This window comes from Lutra lutra, chromosome 1, assembly GCF_902655055.1.
Source record: "Lutra lutra chromosome 1, mLutLut1.2, whole genome shotgun sequence".
In the NCBI taxonomy this organism is placed as follows: domain Eukaryota; kingdom Metazoa; phylum Chordata; class Mammalia; order Carnivora; family Mustelidae; genus Lutra; species Lutra lutra.
The window spans coordinates 96305866-96326109 of NC_062278.1; the positions used below are offsets into that span (position 1 = coordinate 96305866).

At 42.7% G+C, this 20244-nt stretch overlaps 1 protein-coding gene across 12 annotated transcripts in view; it reads right to left on the reverse strand.

The window, feature by feature from the left end:
• TNIK (TRAF2 and NCK interacting kinase) overlaps positions 1-20244 on the reverse strand; it is a 385411-nt gene that overhangs the window by 146679 nt on the left and 218488 nt on the right. For all 12 annotated transcript variants that reach the window (XM_047730493.1, XM_047730479.1, XM_047730473.1 and 9 more), the window contains exon 3: positions 10310-10366. In XM_047730493.1, coding sequence (XP_047586449.1) covers positions 10310-10366 — 57 coding nt within the window. The remainder of the gene's footprint in view (positions 1-10309; positions 10367-20244) is intronic.

Below are 20244 nucleotides of genomic sequence, written 5' to 3' on the forward strand. Positions count from 1 at the left end.
CCTGCTGAGCAGAGAGCCCGATGCAGGACTCGATCCCAGGACCCTGAGATCATGACCTGAGCCGAAGGCAGCGGCTTAACCCACTGAGCCACCCAGGCGCCCGGATTATTATGTCTTGAGAACTAAGCAAAAGGATCAAGCCCACCAGGAAATAAATGACCTCTGGGTCATAATGAAAAACAAAATAATGGTACTAAATTGTCACAAATTTTAAAAGGGACTAGTTTTAATAAGCCAAGTCTGGTAAACAGGAAGAACCGTTACTTCAGTCATAAATCTATTCCAAGTCGATTCATTACATACCCTCAGACATTGCATATGGACTCTCTAAATATAAGTTATGTGAATGAAAATAAGAATATCTATTTAAACCACCTCTCGGGCTTAGAAATTATCAAGTGCTTATTTAAGCATAGCTTTATTATCAAAATAAAGAAGACTTTCTTTCACAAGATCACAGGAATCTATTTATTGCTTAGTATTTGTGGTAGACTTGGATAGAGGAGGGGTGGAAAGGCCATGATGTTTGGCAGCCTCCCTCATGAGGAGATGGGAGCCCATTTCCTCTTCTTGTCTCTGGGCTCGGTCATGTGACTTGCTTTGGCCAATGGGACATTAGCAAATGTGACCTAACAGAAGCTGGAAAATTACTTGTGGACTGGGGCTAGCTCTCTCTAATTGCTTGCGGACAAACCTTCTGAGTGAGAAGGCAGGCCAGGCCTCCTGGAGGATGGCAAACCATGTAAGAAAAAGTGGTTTTCAAAGGCAAAGAAATAGATGTTTCTAGGAGATGCTTTTAAACCACTGACTACCTCTGATGATAATACCATAGAATGATATGATACGGTGGTCAGAAAACAGAGCCAAAGCCAACCTTACGTAATGTTGCTATGTACGAGAAACTGTGTATTTAATATGCAAAACAGCTCTATGAAGTAGATGATTAAATGATCCCATATAAGTGAGGAAAATGAATTTCAGAGAGGTTAAGAAATCCCCCAAATTCTTTCGTATCTTATATGTTAGAGCTAAGATTCAAAGCGAGATTCGTCTGACTCCAAAACCGGTGCTCTTAATTCTATACTGAAAACTCCTAGACAGAAGACCAGTTACCCATGGTGTTAAAGCTGCTAATCATGAAGGAAGTGTTTGGGAGCATTTTAAGCCAGGGATAAAGAGAAACCTGCCTTTGGTCCTCCAATTAAAGAAACTTGTTAGCACACAATAGTACTTGCTTATGAATGGCATCAGGGATTTTAAGTTGCATATTTAATACAGGGAATATACTTTAAGCATCTACAATATGCTAGGATTGAAAAATGGAATTAATAAGATACTTAATATTAGTGTGCTCTATGACAAAGAGTTTGCCCAATATTTAGGTTGCGATGCATGGAACAAAAATAATACTGTGTAATAAAACTATGATAAGTCAGGGGACTGGTCAGTGTGAACTCAGAAGAAAGTACGAGGTGTAGAGACTCCTATATGCCACTTGACCCTAGCCATGTGGGCACTGGTTGGGACCGCAGCTGTCGCTCTCCACAGCATGGGCCGGCCTTAGGCCTTAGGTGGCTGTTTGTATTAACTCCCCCATCCTTCTCAACTTCACTGTCGATGGAATATGACACAAAGCTGAAGACAATTTACTGTTAAAGAATCACAGGCATTAGAATGTGAAGTGATGGTTGACATTTTCTAGGATGTAATTTTAAAATGTTTTAAAATAATTTGTAATTGTGAGATCCCTTCCTCCAGCGGAAGTTTTATTCAGGATGGCCACATACAGCATCAACAGAAACTGGATTTTAAAAGTCAGCAATATTTATTTTTATGAGCTTATGTCATATCTCATTATAAAATTAATCGGTGACAACAAAGAAGCTGCTTTAGTGACTACAAAATTAGAGTTTCTGAAAGCAATACAAAGTCACATATCAGCTTCAATATCTCATTAATTTTCAGGTTTGTTTTGTTTCTGAAGGAGAGAGAAAACCTACATTCCTAAGGTAAGTAGTTGCAAATTTCTCTTTTTAAAGTGACGGCTTTGAACTTTCCGTGGAAATTCTTCTTACAGAATGAAATTCTGCACCCGAATGGAGGAACCTAATGGCTGCCATATCCAGCGTGTTTGTTGGTAGATAGCATACAGCCTGAGGTTTGTTTTGTATCACAGTTTATTAAATATGAACATGCACTAAAAATTAAGTGATAATTAAGCATGTATGTATCTCCTTGAATTATCTCACAGTGGGGTTATACACCTATAAATTATACTTTTACAGATCGAAAGAAACAGACCCAGCATGGTTTAAGGAGTCACCTGAGCCTTAAAAGGACTGGGACTTTGCCATGACCTCCTGTAGGCAGTACCTGGATTTGCTGTGTTGTTAACCTTAAGCGAACGAATGCATCCCATAGATACGTAACCACTGACTGCATCCCAGGCGCAATGTTAAATGCTAATAATACAACAATACAACAATGGGCGTCGCAGAGTCAAGCTCTGCCACAGTGAAACTTGCAATACGCTAGTGGGGACACAGATGGAAATCAAAGAATGACACAGATGCACGGAAACTTACAAACAGGAGAGGTATAGGCAACCAACCTAACTGGAGGCATCGGGGGACACAGCACCAAGACTTTCAAGTTCAAGCTGAATTCTGAAGGCCTTGTGGGGTTTACCCACTTAGGAAGAGAGAAAAATGTGATGTTGTGTGACTAAGGAGGGAACTGTTCTTCTAGCAGAAAATTAGTGATTGCCAAGGCCCTGTAGCCAGAAGGACTGTGGCATGTAACCTCCTACAGGGATTGTTGGTACCATCGAGAGACAAAGGAAAATGTCTACATTTTATTTATTACAGTGTCACTGTAATAACAGTAATACACACTGAACACAACACTCTACATATTTCTCTCAAATGCTTTCTTTATCAATAACTCTGCTTACTTCTCACACAAACTTAATGAGACAAGGGATATTATCTACAAGGCGAGGTTAAAGGATGTGCCCAGGATATGGAGCCCTGAAGTGTCAAAACAAGGATATCCCCAGATGCAAGTGCCGATCTACAGGGCTCCCCTTGACCATGAGGCTAAGCTGTTCTCTCCTGCTGGGAAGAGCCGGCCCTCAGAGAAACGGCTAACGCAGCCCAATGTGCCTCTTTCTCACACCCAAGCCTCCACTGACTCCCAAAAAAACCATGAATTAAAAGGAAAAAAAAAAATATATATGCTCAAGTAATCCAGAAGTAAATGAGTTCAGCCCCTCGCAGTGTTGTCACTAACTGGCCTAAAGTCAGCCATAAATGAAGTGGCTTATGTCGTCCTTAAGCCACCTCTCTGACGTGTTGTGCCTGCACGTAGGACAAGCCTCCACATCCAGGCCATCTGCCCAATGTGCATGCACATATGCGGAGACCCAGGCACACATAAGCCACCAAGCGGGGTATATATAATCCATAGGCAAGATAGGGGGAGACGCGTAAGTGTGCATGTAGCCAGCAGCTTGGCTTGTCGTTTTTAGAACTCTAAAATCTTTCCAAGTTCTACATGCTCTATGCCATACAGAACCGAAGCACTAAATACCTCCCAAAGGTAAAGCGTATTATGGAGACAAAAATAACCTTTCTTTATCTTTGCTAAATGTTCTCATGAGGTACTTTATCAGATGGTCTGTCTGCCAAAGACACCTACCTGAAGAACCACGAAGGAGTCCCAAAGAGGTGTATTCAGAGGGGTCTCTGCCGCAGAGGGCCTGGAATGGGGATTCCCAGGCTCTGTGGAACCCACGGGAGGGTCAGATTCCTGCAGCTGTGAGTGCCCTTCTCTCAGGCCTACCAACGCAGAGCAAGATCTGAACTCATCCTCGGATCTCACAGAGCTGTCACTTTATCAGGAAACGTGAGCAGCCCAGATAGATACTTTCTCTTAAATTCTCTCTTAATACTCTCTGCACACTCCTTAAAAGTTCATCAGAACTGTGATTCAGTCATTGTTCAACTGTCTGTTAAATGTCTCTAATGCATGTTGGAATCTAAGATTCCAGAAGACAGTGTGCGTGTCCGTTCTCCTCACGGCTGTCACTCTAGAACATAGCACACGCATGTGTCCCTAAATGAATGAATAAATGAATGACTGATTATGGCTTCCGTCTTCAGTTTCTGGAGGAATCTAGCCAAACATTCCCTCCTAGATCCTGCTCTATATGAAGTCATCTTGTATATGCTCGGGGTGAGGCTAATGTTGTCTCTGGGAAGACTAATAACTCTGTAACTGAAGCTTATGACGAGGCTCCAGGTCTCTTTGAGGAGTAAGGAAGTGGTCTCCCAGGAGCCTTTGGTAGAGGGCTTTGCCCATAGTTAATGGGTTCAGTGAATGTTTGCTGGTGACGACAGAGCTGAGTCAAACTATTTACACATATTAATGAGTAGCTAACCCAGGGATGGTGCATCATTCATAGCACAGACTGCCATCCCCACACTCTCATCTACTAATGACAGAAGTTCAAGGTACTCTTGAAAATCCTCTTGCCATTCCAACTGCCTGCCCCACTCAGGTACCCGCTGGATCTTTCCAGGACTAATAATTAGCATCATTTTTTGAGGACCTGTTATGTGCCGGGCCCTAAAAATTATAACATTTTAGCCTCAACACAACTTTGCGATGTGTGTATTTATACTAACACACAAGAAAAATGAGATTCAGCAAGGTCTGAAAGCTGCCCAAGGTTCCAGTCCGTAAGGAGAGCGGTCCAGTGTGATCTGAGCTCTACCTGGGTCAGCAGGCCAAGCTGCAGGGGTACGCCCTCATCTTTCATTCCTACAACTGGGCTGTGGGGAGGGTGGAGATACCCTAATTGGCTGAATTTGAACTTCAACTCTGCCATTTACTATCTGTGGGGCTTGGGCAAGTTACTCAGGCTCTTCATGTCCTCAATCACTCATTCATGAAATGAACACAGTAGCAGTGTCCACTAATGAGAGCTGTTTCGAGGATCAAATGAGCTAACATGTGGTTAACAAAGTACAGCAGTGTTTGGCACAGGGTAAGTACGGAGCCATTTTTATTTTGACCATGGTTGTTGTTGTTGTTGTTGTTGTTACTATTATTAATAATGCTATGTTCTGTGCTACCAATCACTCCACCGAATGGCCTCTCTTCAAGAGGGAGGAACCAAACCTGCTTGGAGCTGTGTGTCCTCTGACTCTTACAAACGACTCGAGATTAAACACATTTTTTTTTTCTTTTTGTCCAGTCTCAGCGAACATCCACTGAACCCATTAACTACGGGCAAAGCCCTCTGCCAGAGGCTCCTGGGAGACCACTTCCTTACTCCTCAAAGAGAGCTGGAGCCTGGTCATCAGCTTCAGTTACAGGAATCAGCAGGCAAGACAGAAATAGAAACTCAGTCAAGCAGGGTTTAAAATGGATCCTCCTAGTAGGCAAACGTTTAGTAAATGCTTATTGAATAAACTAATGGAAAAATTCACACTAAATTAAACACTAAGTGCCCTTCTATCTTAACTGGAGACCTACAGTAATGTGGTGGAGAGGATGGACTTTAAGGATAGAGTTAAAATGCTCAGGCTGAGGGGCACCTGGGTGGCTCAGTGGGTTAAGTCTCTGCTTTTGGCTCAGGTCATGATCTCAGGGTCCTGGGATGGAGCCCCAAGTGGGCTCTCTGCTCAGCGGGGAGTCTGTTTCCCTCTCTCTCTGCCTGTCTCTCTGCCTACTTGTGATCTCTGTCTGTCAAATAAATAAATAAAATCTTTTAAAAAAATTAAAATAAAATGCTCAGGCTGAAATAGTCACCCCCCACGTACATGTTACACTGAGCAGGATACTTAATATGCCTGGTCTTCTCATGTGATGTAATGGTGCTGTTAATGGAAGATGTTTGGTAGGTTGCCAAAAGGGTTAAATAATCAATATATAGGGAGGATTTAAAAGAGTTCTGGCTCACAATAATCACTCCACCAATGTTAGTTACCATTATTACTACTTTTGGCTGAAACATTACAAAGGCCCCAGAGAGGTTCTCTACTTAGGGACCACATTGGTTTTAAGCACATTCACTACAATGATATTTGCTATCACGGTGGTGTAATTCTCCTCGTTTTGCCTACTCAGCCACCTTCCCACCCTCTTCTCAAATATCTCTCTTGCTTTCCTTTGAGAAATCATCCTTTCCAACCCTTAGTCTTTCTAGGTTCCAGGGCCAGGGACCCAGTCAAGATACGGAGGAAGGAAAACAAGGGTTGGTTCAGGACTGGGGATGTGACCCAAGCTGATATTCGGACTGGCACTTGGCTGGGACTAACAATAATGAAGCCATCAGAACATGGACCTGGACTGTTGGTGGGAAGAAAGCAGAGCCAAGCAATGGAGAGAAAGAACGTTCCTAATCACATCATCTGACTTCTAGTAAATTCCATCCTCAGCTTCATTTGGTGTGAGTGGGCTTTGGGTACTAGAACCCAAGCTGTGCTGAGTAATAAGATCAGAACCAATTTCTATAAAGGTGAGAACCTATGATACTAAGTTAGGATCTCCTTAAGTCCTATGTGGGCTTCAAGGTATCATTGCAAAGGGACTAGTTTACACCAGGAATTTTTATCCAAATGAAAATGAGGATTATTTACAGGGTTATCAAAGAACCACAGTCCCTTCACATATGTTGACCAGGAAGCAGTGAATAAAAAAGCCTAGAAAAGTGCCCCTCTGACTTTCAGGAATTTGGAGTTCCTTGAGGGGCCTGTAAAAAAGGTGGATTCAGAGACCCCACCCAGAAATTATACAACAGGTCTAGAAATCTGCATTTCTCATAAATACCACCGGAGGGCTGACCGTTCACGGACATTGGTAGTCCACTTTGAGAAACACTACCCCGAGAGGGCCCAGTTTTGTTTAGATATTGTAGGCAAATCTGGAGTACACAAACCCAGCTGGGAAGGAATCCCCAGAAAGCTGCGAAATGAAGAAATTCTCATAATTATTTCAGGAACTAAAACAACTTCAAAGACTGAGTCTGAGTTGGAGTACTAATTCTGAAGCAAATATTGGCAAATTTGGAAGTGTCTCAGCTCTAAAACCAGAAGAGCAGAAGCATTATATCCAGTTCTTTCTGTGGCTAGTTTCTATTAGGAGAAAAGAGAGAGGGGCGGGGGGAAGAGGAAGTGGTGTAGAGTAAAAACAATAATCTAAAAATTGATTTCATGCTTACGGTTTTATCAATTTCATTACAATCAACTATAGTAACTGCAGTAGATCACTGCAAACAATTAACAAAGACGACCTCTGAGAATTCATCTCGGTTTTTAGCAGAGCAGCTATAATGAGCACAATTATAATAATTGGTAAGAAGATTTTACAGCATTCCATAATACACAAAAGACAACATGGCAAAATGAAATAGATTGTTTTCCGAGGCTACCACACAAATTTCACAAAGGAAATCTTATGCTGACTGTAACGTGTACGGGGGTGATACAAGAGTCATTTGATGCTGTATCAGACATCATGGGAATTGAGAAAACTATCTCCTGATGTGAGGCTTATCTTTGTTAAGGGTCAGTGCTTATAAAACAGTCAGTGATGTGTATGAATCAGGGAAACTACCCAGCCTTTTCAACAAGGGTTCCCTAAGAAAATTAAGTCCAAGTCCTATAAAGCATCCCCTGTACACAATGGACTGACTTTCCTATGTCCTGACAACAGCCTTAGCTCTGTACCATCCTCTGGGGGGCTGAGGAAAGAGTCTCTCATATTCATTTTCTGCAGGGCTTTGCTATCTTGTGAACCTAGTTTAGAAAGGCTAACTGATACTCCTTCAACTGAAAATACATATGCTGGGATAAATAGCTCTGTTGATTTCAAAGCAAAGTGGCCTAACAAGAGTAAGTGGTTCTTCAAGCAACTTAAAGTCTCAAAAATAGAACCAGAAACAATGTCAGTAATAGTCAGTGCTCTCAAGTCCTACTTTATGCATCAACATACAACTGTGAGCACTGAGATTAATGGTAGAAATCACTGTAGTTCCACGGAACCACACAACAGAACTTTCCAGCATGAATGTCTTGCAGTGTCTACACCCAGTAACTGTTAAATTGCCAAGTGCACTGCATTATGTGGAGAGCCTATTCAATCTAAGGAAAATAGAATATCATGATTTCGGCAGAACTGCACAATAAATTCTGACTTGTTTTGTCTATAAAAACTCTGTAAAAGGCTTACATATTTATAATGGATTTCTCTGTAGAGACTGATAGTACCTGATCTTGACTTTTGTGTTAGATTTGCTAACTGATCACACTAATACCCATTCTCCTTCCAAAACTAACAGAATGCGATTTTTTTTATTATGTTAGGTTAGTCACCATATAGCACATCATTAGTTTTTGATGTAGTGTTCCATGATTCATTGTTTGTGTGTAATACCCAGTGCTCATTACAACCCGTGCCTTCCTTAATACCCATCACCAGGCTACCTCATCCCCACAGCCCCCTCCCCTCTGAAACCCTCAGATTATTTCCCAGAGTCCACAGTCTCTCATGGTTTGTCTCCCCTCTCTGATTCCCCCTCTTCAGTTTTTCCTTGCTTTTCCTAATGTCCTCCGTGCTTTTCCTTATGTTCCACGTATGAGTGAAACCATATTTTTAATTGCACCTAACTGTACCAATTGGGAAAATAAAAGACTGCATTTCCCAGTTTCCCTTGCAGCTAGGTATAGCCAAGGAAAGCAGAAGTTAAATAGAAACGTATACAAGTAGGAAAGATTCTAGTGGAAGGAGCTCTTTTCTGTACCCTTCTGCTTCCATCCAGTCATTCTCCCTGTCTTGCTGCCAAAGAATGGGATCCATGGAAATTGACAACCAGCTTGAATCTGGAGTGCGGAAGCTGCAGGGCCACATTGTTGCCATAAACCTGGGCTGTAGATTCCGCACTCTTTTAACACCAGAGAGGGAGACGCTTTGGCCTTTCTTATTTTGAGTAATTAACGTAATTAATATAAAATACCTGCAGTTTTATATTCAGTAAAGGCCAAGTGAATCAATAAACTAACAGGGATCAAATATTTGAACTGATTTGAAATTTGAATAATGAATTTATTTGTATTTATTGTATTCATATATCAAAAATGTATTTATTGTATTGATTTATCAAATACATAATTCAAATAAAAGGACAAATAAAAGGAAGTAGTACTTTATCTAATGCCAATAAACATGGGGATAATTTTCTGCTAGTGAGGAAGACATACAATTTAAAGACAAATTCAGATCAGTAATAATTAAGGAAGGGAAGTCAGCACAATGTGTGGTATAAATGAACATTAGTGAAATTAGTATTCTGGGATACGTGTACTATATGATATATATACTTAACAAAGATAACAGACTGGGCCAGAAGAGACACGGACTGAAATCTGACAGGCAGATATATTGCTTGCCTTTTTAAATTTGGATGTTGGTTCTTGATATTGTGGTGTGATTCATTCATTCTATGTCTATTTACATTGAATAAACCACTTCCAGGCTGAATGGAAGACTTTGGTCTTTTAGCTTTTATGTAGGGCAGGCAGACATCTTAGAAAAATCCCCAGAACAACAGAAAATTATTAACATGCTTTTGATGTCCAGTGAGTCCTTTCAAGTCTGAGTTTTGCTCTATTCTCTCGAAAAGGCATTAAAATATTTTAAATAAACCTAGCAAAAAGGACTGAAAGCATGAGATTATATTTACAATAAAGTCTATTCCTTCGATTGCTTTTGATCACCCAGGCAGAAATTTTATTTCAGTGTTGCTCCATAATAATAAGAATTTTTGGTTGTAGGGATTATCTGGTCGATATTTTGGAGGAGGAAAATATATATTCATGTGAAATTTCCTAATCAAGCTGCAGTAGCTACCCAAACGTTTTCTACTCCAGTGTTAGGTGGACCTTTGGGAAAATTGCTAAGACCCATCTCTTCTGTGTAATCTTAGTATTATTCTTTTAATACCTTCAAATCCATGTTCTGTCTTCATATGCAAATATCCATGGTTGTGTTTATGTAAATTTTCAACACACATTATCCATTCTAACTACATAAGGCAGTGGGTGGGTATCTAATTTAATTAGGGTGATTTATCCGTGGTCTTCTCAGTCAGCTGTTCAATACTCTTAACTGCTTTAAGTTAAGCTCAGTAGGGAAAGACCTTAGATGTTTAAGAAGATTCTATCTCTGAAAAATGATTTTTTTATCACTAATTTCTCTATCACAAATATATGGCCATTGAGATGGCAAGATAAAGATACATTACCCCTGTGACGTCCATAACTTTAATGGCGGCAAGCTGGCCCGTTTTAACATGACGACCCTGTTAAGGAAAAAAATAATAATAAAAGGCTTTAGTTCTGATAAGCAATATCCACATTCAGTTCCACCCATAGCAAACAATTACCTAGATCACTGTTACAAAATGCAGTTGGGGAAAATGGACACACACACACACACACACACCTTAAAAGCTTTAAGGATCAATTTCCATTCAGTGTTTACTTTGTAAAACATCTCCATCACTTAGTTTTTGGGTTTGTTTTCATGGTGATTGTTAAGTTAACCAAAAAAGGTAATGTTGATTAATTTGGTTCTATCTTCTCTCTGAGGTGGTAGGTAAGGGCTTGCGTGGGAAGAAGGGGAGGTAGGCCTGGGTGGTGGGGACATAAGTATCTCCTTTGTCAGGAAATACTCAGTATGTGAAGAAACTTTAGTTTCCTTGATTATGAAAATATCTTGGATTTTAACAGTCTCAACTGGATAGGATTCTGCTCTTGCTTAAGATTGTAGATGTATCCTTATCTTAAAAGTGAGCCTAAAGGGGCACCTGGGTGGCTCAGTGGGTTAAAGCCTCTGCCTTCGGCTCAGGTCCTGATCCTGGGGTCCTGGGATCGAGCCCCGTGTCGGGTTGTCTGCTCGGTGGGGAGCCTGTTTTTCCCTCTCTCTCTGCCTGCCTCTCTGCCTACTTGTGATCTCTGTCTGTCAAATAAATAAATAAATAAAATCTTAAAAAAAAAAAAAAAAGTGAGCCTAAAATAAAACAGATAGTAGGGTGCCTGGGTGGCTCAGTGGGTTGGGCCGCTGCCTTTGGCTCAGGTCATGATCTCAGGGTCCTGGGATTGAGTCCCACATCGGGCTCTCTGCTCAGCAAGAAGCCTGCTTCCCTCTCTCTCTCTGCCTGCCTCTCCGTCTGCTTGTGATCTCTCTCTGTCAAATAAATGGATAAAATCTTTAAAAAAAAAATAAATAAATAAAACAGATAGTAATAAGTCCAAATTTATGATCAAAGAGGCAGCATTGAGGGTGAGCCTCTGCTGGCCCAGGGCAGGCCTCTTGGTCTTTGGAACCACCACAGAGTGTCAACCACACAGAATCAGAAGAGCATTGGGTGTGGTGAGAGGACAATGCCAGAACAGAAGCTTTCTATTGAATTTTTGGTTGAGAAACCCTTGCTCCTTGAGAAACTTGAAGTCTACATGCAACTCTCAGATGGTAGAGAGGACAGTCAATGCGCGTTACTTCTAAATGCATTTTATACGTGGCTTCTAAAGTACATTTCCGCTAGGACTGCTACCAGGCAGTAATATTATACCTCCAAGATCAGCTGGATTCAAATGCCAGCTGCATGACCTTAGACCAGTCCCTTGACCTTCCCTCACCTTCCAGGCTTCAGTTTCCTCATCTGAAAAACGGAGACAGTGGTACCTGACTCCTGGGGACTGAATGTGATAATGTAGCTACAGTGTGTGATGGTGCCCGGCACAGGGGAGGTGTCCACAGATGTGGCCTATGATTAGTTATGACCCTGTCTTGTGATTAATGTTAAACGTTGTCTTTCTTCCTAGCCTATATGTTTCATGAAGGCCAGGTCCATGTCTCGTCATTGTATTTCAGTGTCTGGAATGGTGGGCGCTCACCCCACAGCCGGAGTGGTATGGTTATGGTGATGGAGGCATGGATGCTTGTAGCTGGGAAGATGGGATAGGTTTGGTGCTGTCTGTCCCTTTTGTTCTCATGTATCTCAGCTTTTTACACCTATTGACTGATTCTGGTAGTGCTTCCCTTCACCTTTCGACCTCCCATTCTGTTCCCCCTCCTCCTTGGTCAGTAAAGAGCTCAAAGAAGGAGGTATCAACTCCATAACCCAATAGGGTCAAGGGCACAGCCCCCTCTACCTCTTTCAACTTTCAAGACAGTAAGGGAAGGGCCTGGAGTGCTATGGCACAGAGCCCTGGACTGGAATTCCAGAGGCCTGGTTCTTGTCCAGGTTCTGCTCATGCCCAACAGGTTCATTGGGGACAAGTGATGTAACTCATCTGGGCCCTAGTTTCCCTGTCTGCAGAATATAGGGGAACAGGGCTCCGTGGTTGGGGGAGGCGGAAGGTATCATTGTTACCACCACCCCTTTCACCCCAAGGAACACTTAGTAATGCAGTTTCCAGAGGCCAGGAATACCGACTTCCTGCAGAGCTAGTGTCACACCAGGGAGAAGTAGCAACAGTGCCCTCTGTTGATAAGCACTGAATGACCTCCCAAGTTGTCCGGGTCCCAGTAAGAGTCTAGGATGCTGCAATGATAACCCTGGCAAAGGAATCAGCAGCTTTTCTGTGGGAATACAGTTGACTCTTGAACAATGTGAGGGTTAGGGGGTCTGACCCCCCCGCCACCAAAAATCCATGTACAACTTTGATTCCTCAAAAACTTAACTCCTACTAGTCTACTATTGACGGAAAGCCTTATCGCTAACATAAAACAGTTGATTAACCTATACCTTGTACGTTGTATGTGTTATATACTGTATTCTTACAATAAGGTAAGCTAGAGAAAATAAAATGTTATTAAGAAGATCATAAGGAAGCAAAAATACATTTACAGTATGTCCTGTAAAAAATCTGCTCTATGTGGACCTATACAGTCCAAAGTCCCGCTGTTCAGGGGAAAGCTGCCTCAAGTCCTCAAAGCGAGGGCCAGCAATCATACCTCAAACGATGGCGGTTTCTCTAATAAAGCACTAAAGGAGGGTAGGGAAACTGAAGACAAATACAGAGCAACTGGTGGGTGTCCTCTAGCCGATTCACCCCGCAGTTCTGCTATGGGCTTCATACAGCCAGACACAGGTGCTTGTATGGCAGCCTGTGACCCAGGCCTCTCCTTGCCATACCACCTCGGGGGGCTCCCATCTGCTCTCATTCTGGGGTCCTTGAGATGAAACTGTTTGTGTTCTCTCACTGTACAATATTGTTCTTGCTTCTCTGGTAATGTGTTTTCTTGGCCCAAGATACCCTTCTCCTCCTGAATCCGCAATAAAGTTACTCAGTCCTCTTAGATTCAACTCAAGTATCACCTCCTCTGAAACCTCACTGCCAATACCTTTTCCCCTCCGTGCTACCAACAAATACGTCCGTGGTTCTATGACTGCACTGAGCCCAAAGGACGGGTGGTCCCTCCTGTCCCTCTCTCTTTTTCCTTCCCACTCTCCCTTCCTTGTCTTCTGACTTCATTTGCAACAGAGCCTGGATCCCCCACCCCCACCGAAAAGGAAGATAAATCTTAAATGGAATCCTTCTGATTCAAGCAGGGGTTTGACGAGCAAAGTCTGATCCACTCTGCCCACCACATCTTTCTCTTCCTCTTTGGGGGCCCCTGAGGCATCTCTGTCGGTACACAGTCTGAGAAACACTACATTCCATCTTTAACTCCTTAAGAAACAGGGAATCTTCTTGGAATGAATAATTTGTTACAAGGACATGTCAACACCTAGTTCTTTCCACCAGAGGGCTGGGAGCCCAGCACATCTAGCCCTTGGCCCAGGCCCGAGGCCAGGGAGCAGATAGAATACAAGTGATCCACTTGAGATTTCAAACCCAAGTTGTCATGGGGCAGTCCTTGCTGTGAGAGAAGTAAATGAAATATCTGCTACTTTTTTGAATGGAAGGTATGATGTTGGGTTTTGTTTTTTTTTTGTTGTTTTTATTCTAGTAACGGCTAATAATGTCATCGAAGGCAATACTGCGGAAGAGAATAACCTACTTGTCTCCCATTTTCAATTTCACTCCCAAACTGCAGAACCGTTCTGGATGGTTCTGACAGATGACTGAATAGTACACCTCAGGATGGCAGTTTGGGCTTAAATGAGATCCTGGAGATGGAACAATTAGCAGCCTCAGCTCAGTCCCAGGCAAAGACATCCCCCGCACTCTGGAACAGGAAGGCTGCTGAGCTGTCAACCTTTGACAGAGGAGGGCCACAAAGGAGGGCGCCTACCATGAGGTGCCTTTTACATCACTGGAGAATGTCAACCCAAATTAGAATCCAGATTAAGGCCGACTTTGAGGGAATAGCCGGGAGACAGCGGACCTAAAGATCACTAGAAACCTGAGGCACAGTCATTGTTCGGACACTGTTTAAAGAAGCAACTTCATAAAATCACAAATAAATTGAGTTGGAAGAGCCCCTAAGGCACCTAATCCAATACCCTTTTAGAAATGAGGCCCAAACCTCACAGTTAATGAGAACCTACACACAGGACACTTTCTCCTCTCTCCTACTTCTGCCATCCAGCTCTTGAAATAAAACTTATTATGAAAGTTTTAAGAGATTTTTAAACAAATTTCTTTCATATTTTACTTCATTAGAGTTAAACATCGAACTGTTCATCTCTATTTTGGGTAGGATTTTAAAAAATTATTTTTTGTTTGAGGGCAAGGCAACAGGGGAGGATGTTTTTATCATAGGAAAATTTTAAAGTGAAAATTTAACATTACTCCTAATTTTAATTTATGTCCATTTATGAAGTCATGAAAAATACAAACACAGACGCCATCTAAATTTGAATCTAAAAATGCATATTCAGCCAAGGACAAAAACATTTTTAATCTGGGGTGGATTTTCAAGGGAGACAAAGGGTTAAAGTTTTTTTCTCTACAAAAATTAGAAAAAATATCTTATTGGACTGCAGTGCTGAGTCATTTTTTAATAAAAGAAAGAAGGTTTTTTTTTTCCCGCTGAAATAACCAACAATAATAAAAATAAAAGACTAAATCTTAGACTAAAAAGCATAATTGGTATTCCAGTAGGACCCGAAGCCTATTGTCAATCCTGTCGTCAAGCGTAATAAGCAGGTCCACAAGGAAGGAGGAAGAATGGACAGCAGATGGAGGAGAGCAAAGGGTGTGGGGTCACTGGGAACTGGAGGGTGTGGTCCGGCCCCATCCTCAGACACACATTCTGCCCCCCTTCTTCCTTTCTTCTCCCTCACCCTTGACGTTAAAAAATACATATATGCTGATTCTTGTTCATTACAAAATAACTCAACACTGCAGCGAAATCTAAATCACTCAACAATTATAGAACTCCACCCCTTTACCTCCTCCCTACAATGAATGCACAAGAAAAACAATGGTTTTGCCTGAAATAGCCCTGGAAGCCTTGGCTCTGTTACTGCTGTCCTTTACTAAGGAACAGCAAGATGGTTTTAGAGCCGCTAGCCTCAGGCTAGCCTGGAAGAAAGGGCACTTTCATTTCTAGGTCACTGAAATACATTTGTTTCCAGCAGAGCACGGGAGCAAACTGGGTTTGTGGAAAATGCAGACACTCTACCCACTATTTCCTTCCCTGCTGTCCAAGGACTCACACACAGGTAGAATATAGTTAGCAAATCATATTTAGCTTCGATTAGATCTCGCCTTTATTGAGGAAGATGTCTTCACTTTCCTAATTGCGAGCAAGTGCCTTATCTTCATGTTTCCACAACACCCTACAAGAACCCTACTGATCCTATCCAACATTGCGATTTTCAACAGGTGCGTCATAAGAACCATGAAAACTGGGGCACCTGGCTGGCTCAGTTGGTAGAGCATGTGACTCTTGATCTCCGGGTCGAGAGTTCAAGCCTCATGTTGGGCAAGAGCTTACTTAACAAAGAAACAGACAAACAAAACCCCATGGAGAACCATGACAATAAATCAAATCCAATGGAAAAAAGAATCAGTGTAGCACATGTGGTTATGGTTATTCTTCTATGTATCAACTGTCATGGTTATGCCTGTCTATCTATCTATCTGTCTATCTACCTATCATTGATGCTATAGCACACCATCCATATTCTCCCTTCAAAACTGAAACATCTGATGGCTCTTAGTCAGTTTGATCTCTAGGAATAGGCTTCAAACACAAAAACACTGCCAAAGTCATGCTCCTTCCTGGAGACAGCCAAACCAATGACTGGTTGACAGCCTTCTTGCCTTACAGTGGGACAATTCTGAGGGACCATCTCAGTTCCTGGCCTCCGCTAGGGATGGCCATGGTCTCTGTAAGACTGCATTGAGTTTACACTCTTTCTTCCACACAATTCTATTTTCTTCATAGGTGTAGACCCTAAGACCACTCCCCAGTAAAATTTCTGCATGTAAATCTCCATCTCAGGGACTGTTTCTGGGGGGAACACTACCTAAGACAGTCAGTGACAGGAATGGCCCAAGGAAACAGACTCTAAGAGTAGCTGTCAAGGAGACCCCCATCCCTGGTGTCAGTGGCTCTTGGCCAGCCCCTGGCCCACTGTGTCATGGTCAAGATGTTCACTCAGGGGACATCTTGGAGAACTGGAGTAGGATAGAGGTGTCAGAGAATACACTAGTGACTCCAACATTTCAGACATTAGAGAGGTCCAGAAGAAAGAGTAGATTTTTGTGTGTTTGTTTGTTTTTTAAAGATTTTATTTATTTATTTGACAGACAGAGATCACAAGTAGGCAGAGAGGCAGGCAAAGAGAGAGGTGGAGGCAGGCTCCCTGCTGAGCAGAGAGCCCGATGCGGGGATCGATCCCAGGACCCTGGGATCATGACCTGAGCTGAAGGCAGAGGCTTAACCCACTGAGCCACCCAGGCGTCCCAAAAGAGTAGTTTTAAAAAACAGAATCAGATGGCTTTTGCTGAGAGTCCCTGATGTACTAGAGAAAAACAATGAAAAGCCAAGAACAATTAATCACCAACCAAAGGCAACCTGTGAAAATCATCCGGGAAGTGAGGTTAAATCCTGAGGCCTGTCTTTAAATAAGATACGAACATCACTGCTGTGGGCTCAGAGGGGTTGGGGAAATCAGAGATTTCAAGCTCTCAAGGGCATCAGCTGGGATGTCTCCATTCCAAACTTCAGAGTCTTATTCTTTCCCAGTTAGACTTGAATTGGGGATTCAACCTTTTTTCTTCTACCCTGGTAATTAATTCCTGGGCCTGGTCCTCAGCTTTTCTACTCTCAGAATGTAGAAGACTTTTTTTTTTTTTTTTAATGGCATCCAAAATTTTGGTAAAGGGACAACAGTAGCAGCCAAGCCTGAGAAAGTCATGGTAGGCATGCCTCAGACATCTCAAGTTGCTCCATTGAGTCAGCCACATAGACCAGCAAAGATGCTATCCAAGGAGAAGAGACGTCAAATGGGTAGGAGAGGAGGGAAATGAGGAGCCTAAGTGGCACCCATCAGATAAGATGCAACTGGGGGCTTCTTTATAACTTTATAACTTTATCAAGGAAAAGAGACAGGCTAGAATACTAAAGGAGCTGTTTCCAGACTTATACAAAACAAGCAGGTCCAGGCATCACAAGGGATTGACTGTAATGGCCACTGTGGAGTGCCAATCAGATCCTTTCTTCAGGACTGAAGTGTTCTGCTTCTCTTCAGGAGCTGCTTCTCACCAAGGAGAAGAACAGGACCCAGGGTCATGCTCCCTGCCTAAAGAAATGGCCCTTACGTGGAGGCCGCAAGCATTCAATGACTGGTGGATATAGGAATATAAAATCCTGCACCACTTATGTCAAGATGGAACAATTCTGGGGGGCCATCCCAGCTCCAAGGCTCCTTTCTGGGATTCTTGGGATCTTGTAAGTGCATTCAATTTCTTCTTCTGCTCAAATCTATCTTCACCCTCCCATAGGTATTGATTCTGAGAGCACTCTCCAAAATACTTCCAACGATCTCTGTCCTCAACATTTGTTTCCCAGGGAACTCAGTCAAAGACTCCATCCTTGGGGTACCTGGGTGGGTCAATCAGTTAAGCATCTTCCTTTGGCTCAGGTTCCAATCCCAGGGTGCTCAGTGGGGAGCTTCATGCTCAGTGGGGAGACTGCTTCTCCCTCTTCTCCCTACTCATGCTCTCTGTCGCTACCTCTGTGGCTATCTCCGTCTCTTGCTCTCTTGAATAAATAAAATCTTAAAAACAAAATGAAACAAAAAAAAAAGATTCCATCTTTCTGCATACCTTCATCCCCTCCTTTCCTTTCCCCTCCCTCCCTTCCTTCCTTCCCCTTTCTTTCTCTGTATCTCTCTCTTTCTTTCTTTTTCTTTCTTTCCATTCTTTCTTCCTTCCTTCTTTTCTTTTCTTAATTTTCTTTCTTAGTAGCAATGTACAATATTTCTTACTGGATCTGAGGTGAAAGTTTTTTTTCACAAAAACTCTTACCTAAAAGATGAACAGAATGAACTAAGTCAAGTAATGAGAAATATATCCAGATAATGGGAATAGCATGTTCAAAGGTCCTGTTATCCTATAGTTCTTAGAGCATTTCAGTAACTAAAAGTAGGCCAATATGGCAGAGCAGAGAGAAGGTGTCCAGCAAGCCTCACAGGCTACTTTGAGCAGTACCACCTTTATCCTAAGACAAATGGGCAGCCACTAAAGGGTCTGAAGCAAGGGTATAAAGTCACCAAGTCCGCATTTTGAAAAGATTGCTCTAGGGGCAGGGCAGACAACAGAGGAAACAGAAATGATGATGGAAAAATAACATATATAATGTCAGTAATTAATTCAGCTGAGAAAGGATGGCAACTTGGACTAGGATGGAAGCAAGGAAGAGGGTGAAAAGTGGATGGGAGTCCAGAGATTTTCACCAGGGCTTGGGAATGGCTTGGATACATGTTTACCCCGCACCTCCCACAGTGCTTGGCACAGCAGGGACTCAGAGTAAATATTTGCTAACTAGTGGACTGAAACAAGTAGTGAGGGCTGAGGGCTGTATTCAGGTCCTTGGCCAAACCATCCATATGTCCACATCAGTTTCTCCCAATTCCCCCCATTTGTATCCAGGGCCAGAGTGTACAGGAGCAGATGGGGTGGAGCTGTGAGCGAGAATTTCAATCATCTCACTCATAATAAATAAGACATGAGAAGCTGAATTTAGTGGATGAAGTTCCGAGGCCAATCTACTTCCCCTCCACAGATCAGAGAGGCTAGCAACTGGTTGTAGCTTTCCCTCCAAGCTGTAACGATAACAGTGAAGGTGAACTCTGGATGCCACAGTTACGACGAAAGCATAGTTAAGACACCTCCCTGCACATCTTCGAGAACACTACCTTTCTCTGATACAACATGTCTTGAGGCACAGAAGTAGACAAAACAACCTCATGAAAAGATTCCAGAGATCCTTCTAATCAAGGAACAAGAATGGTCACAGGATATATTTGGACCAATGTCTACTCCTAGGATTTCCCTAGGTTAAATAAGGACTTTATCTTTCCTTGGCCTGCTGTGCCATCCATCAGTAGCTTTAAAAAGTCCTGCTCTCCGTCTCCACAGAGCTGCGATCCAGCCACCACCACTCCTAGACTTGTGGCAAGGATGAAGCAAGGCATCCAATCAGGCCAGTTCCAAGCAACCGCTCCCCATCTCAACACGGCTCACTGTGAATTCCTCCACTTGGCCCCTGTGCCCGGCAGAAAATGGATTGTTTTCAAGACTGTTCAGGGCTGGGCCAACTGAGACCTGAGGCTTGCTAGCAGACACAGGGTGGGGAAGAAAAGACTGTCTCATTTTGCTTTATTAGAAACTAGGATTCCTGTCTTCACGGCTGCCAGTTTGGCTCATGGATAAATCAAAATGGATGATTAACGGGAAAAAAAAAATCAAAGAGTCACAATTTTTAGCAGACAATAGTTAATGTATGCAGATTCCATGGCAGGGAGCCTGATGCCTGTACCCAGGAAAGGCACGCAGAGCTCAAGTGACAGCAGTGACGAGGCAGACGGGGAGGCAGGGTGATGAGAGCTCAAAAAAGTAGCAGAACCAGTCTCTTGGCCATGGCCGTTAGCCAAGAACATACTTAGTAACCTCTTCTCTCAGCTCCCCCCACTGAAAAAGGGAGCACAAAACCAAAGACCTTATAGGCTCCCCTCTAATTTATGCCACTGAATTATCACAATCTTTGGTG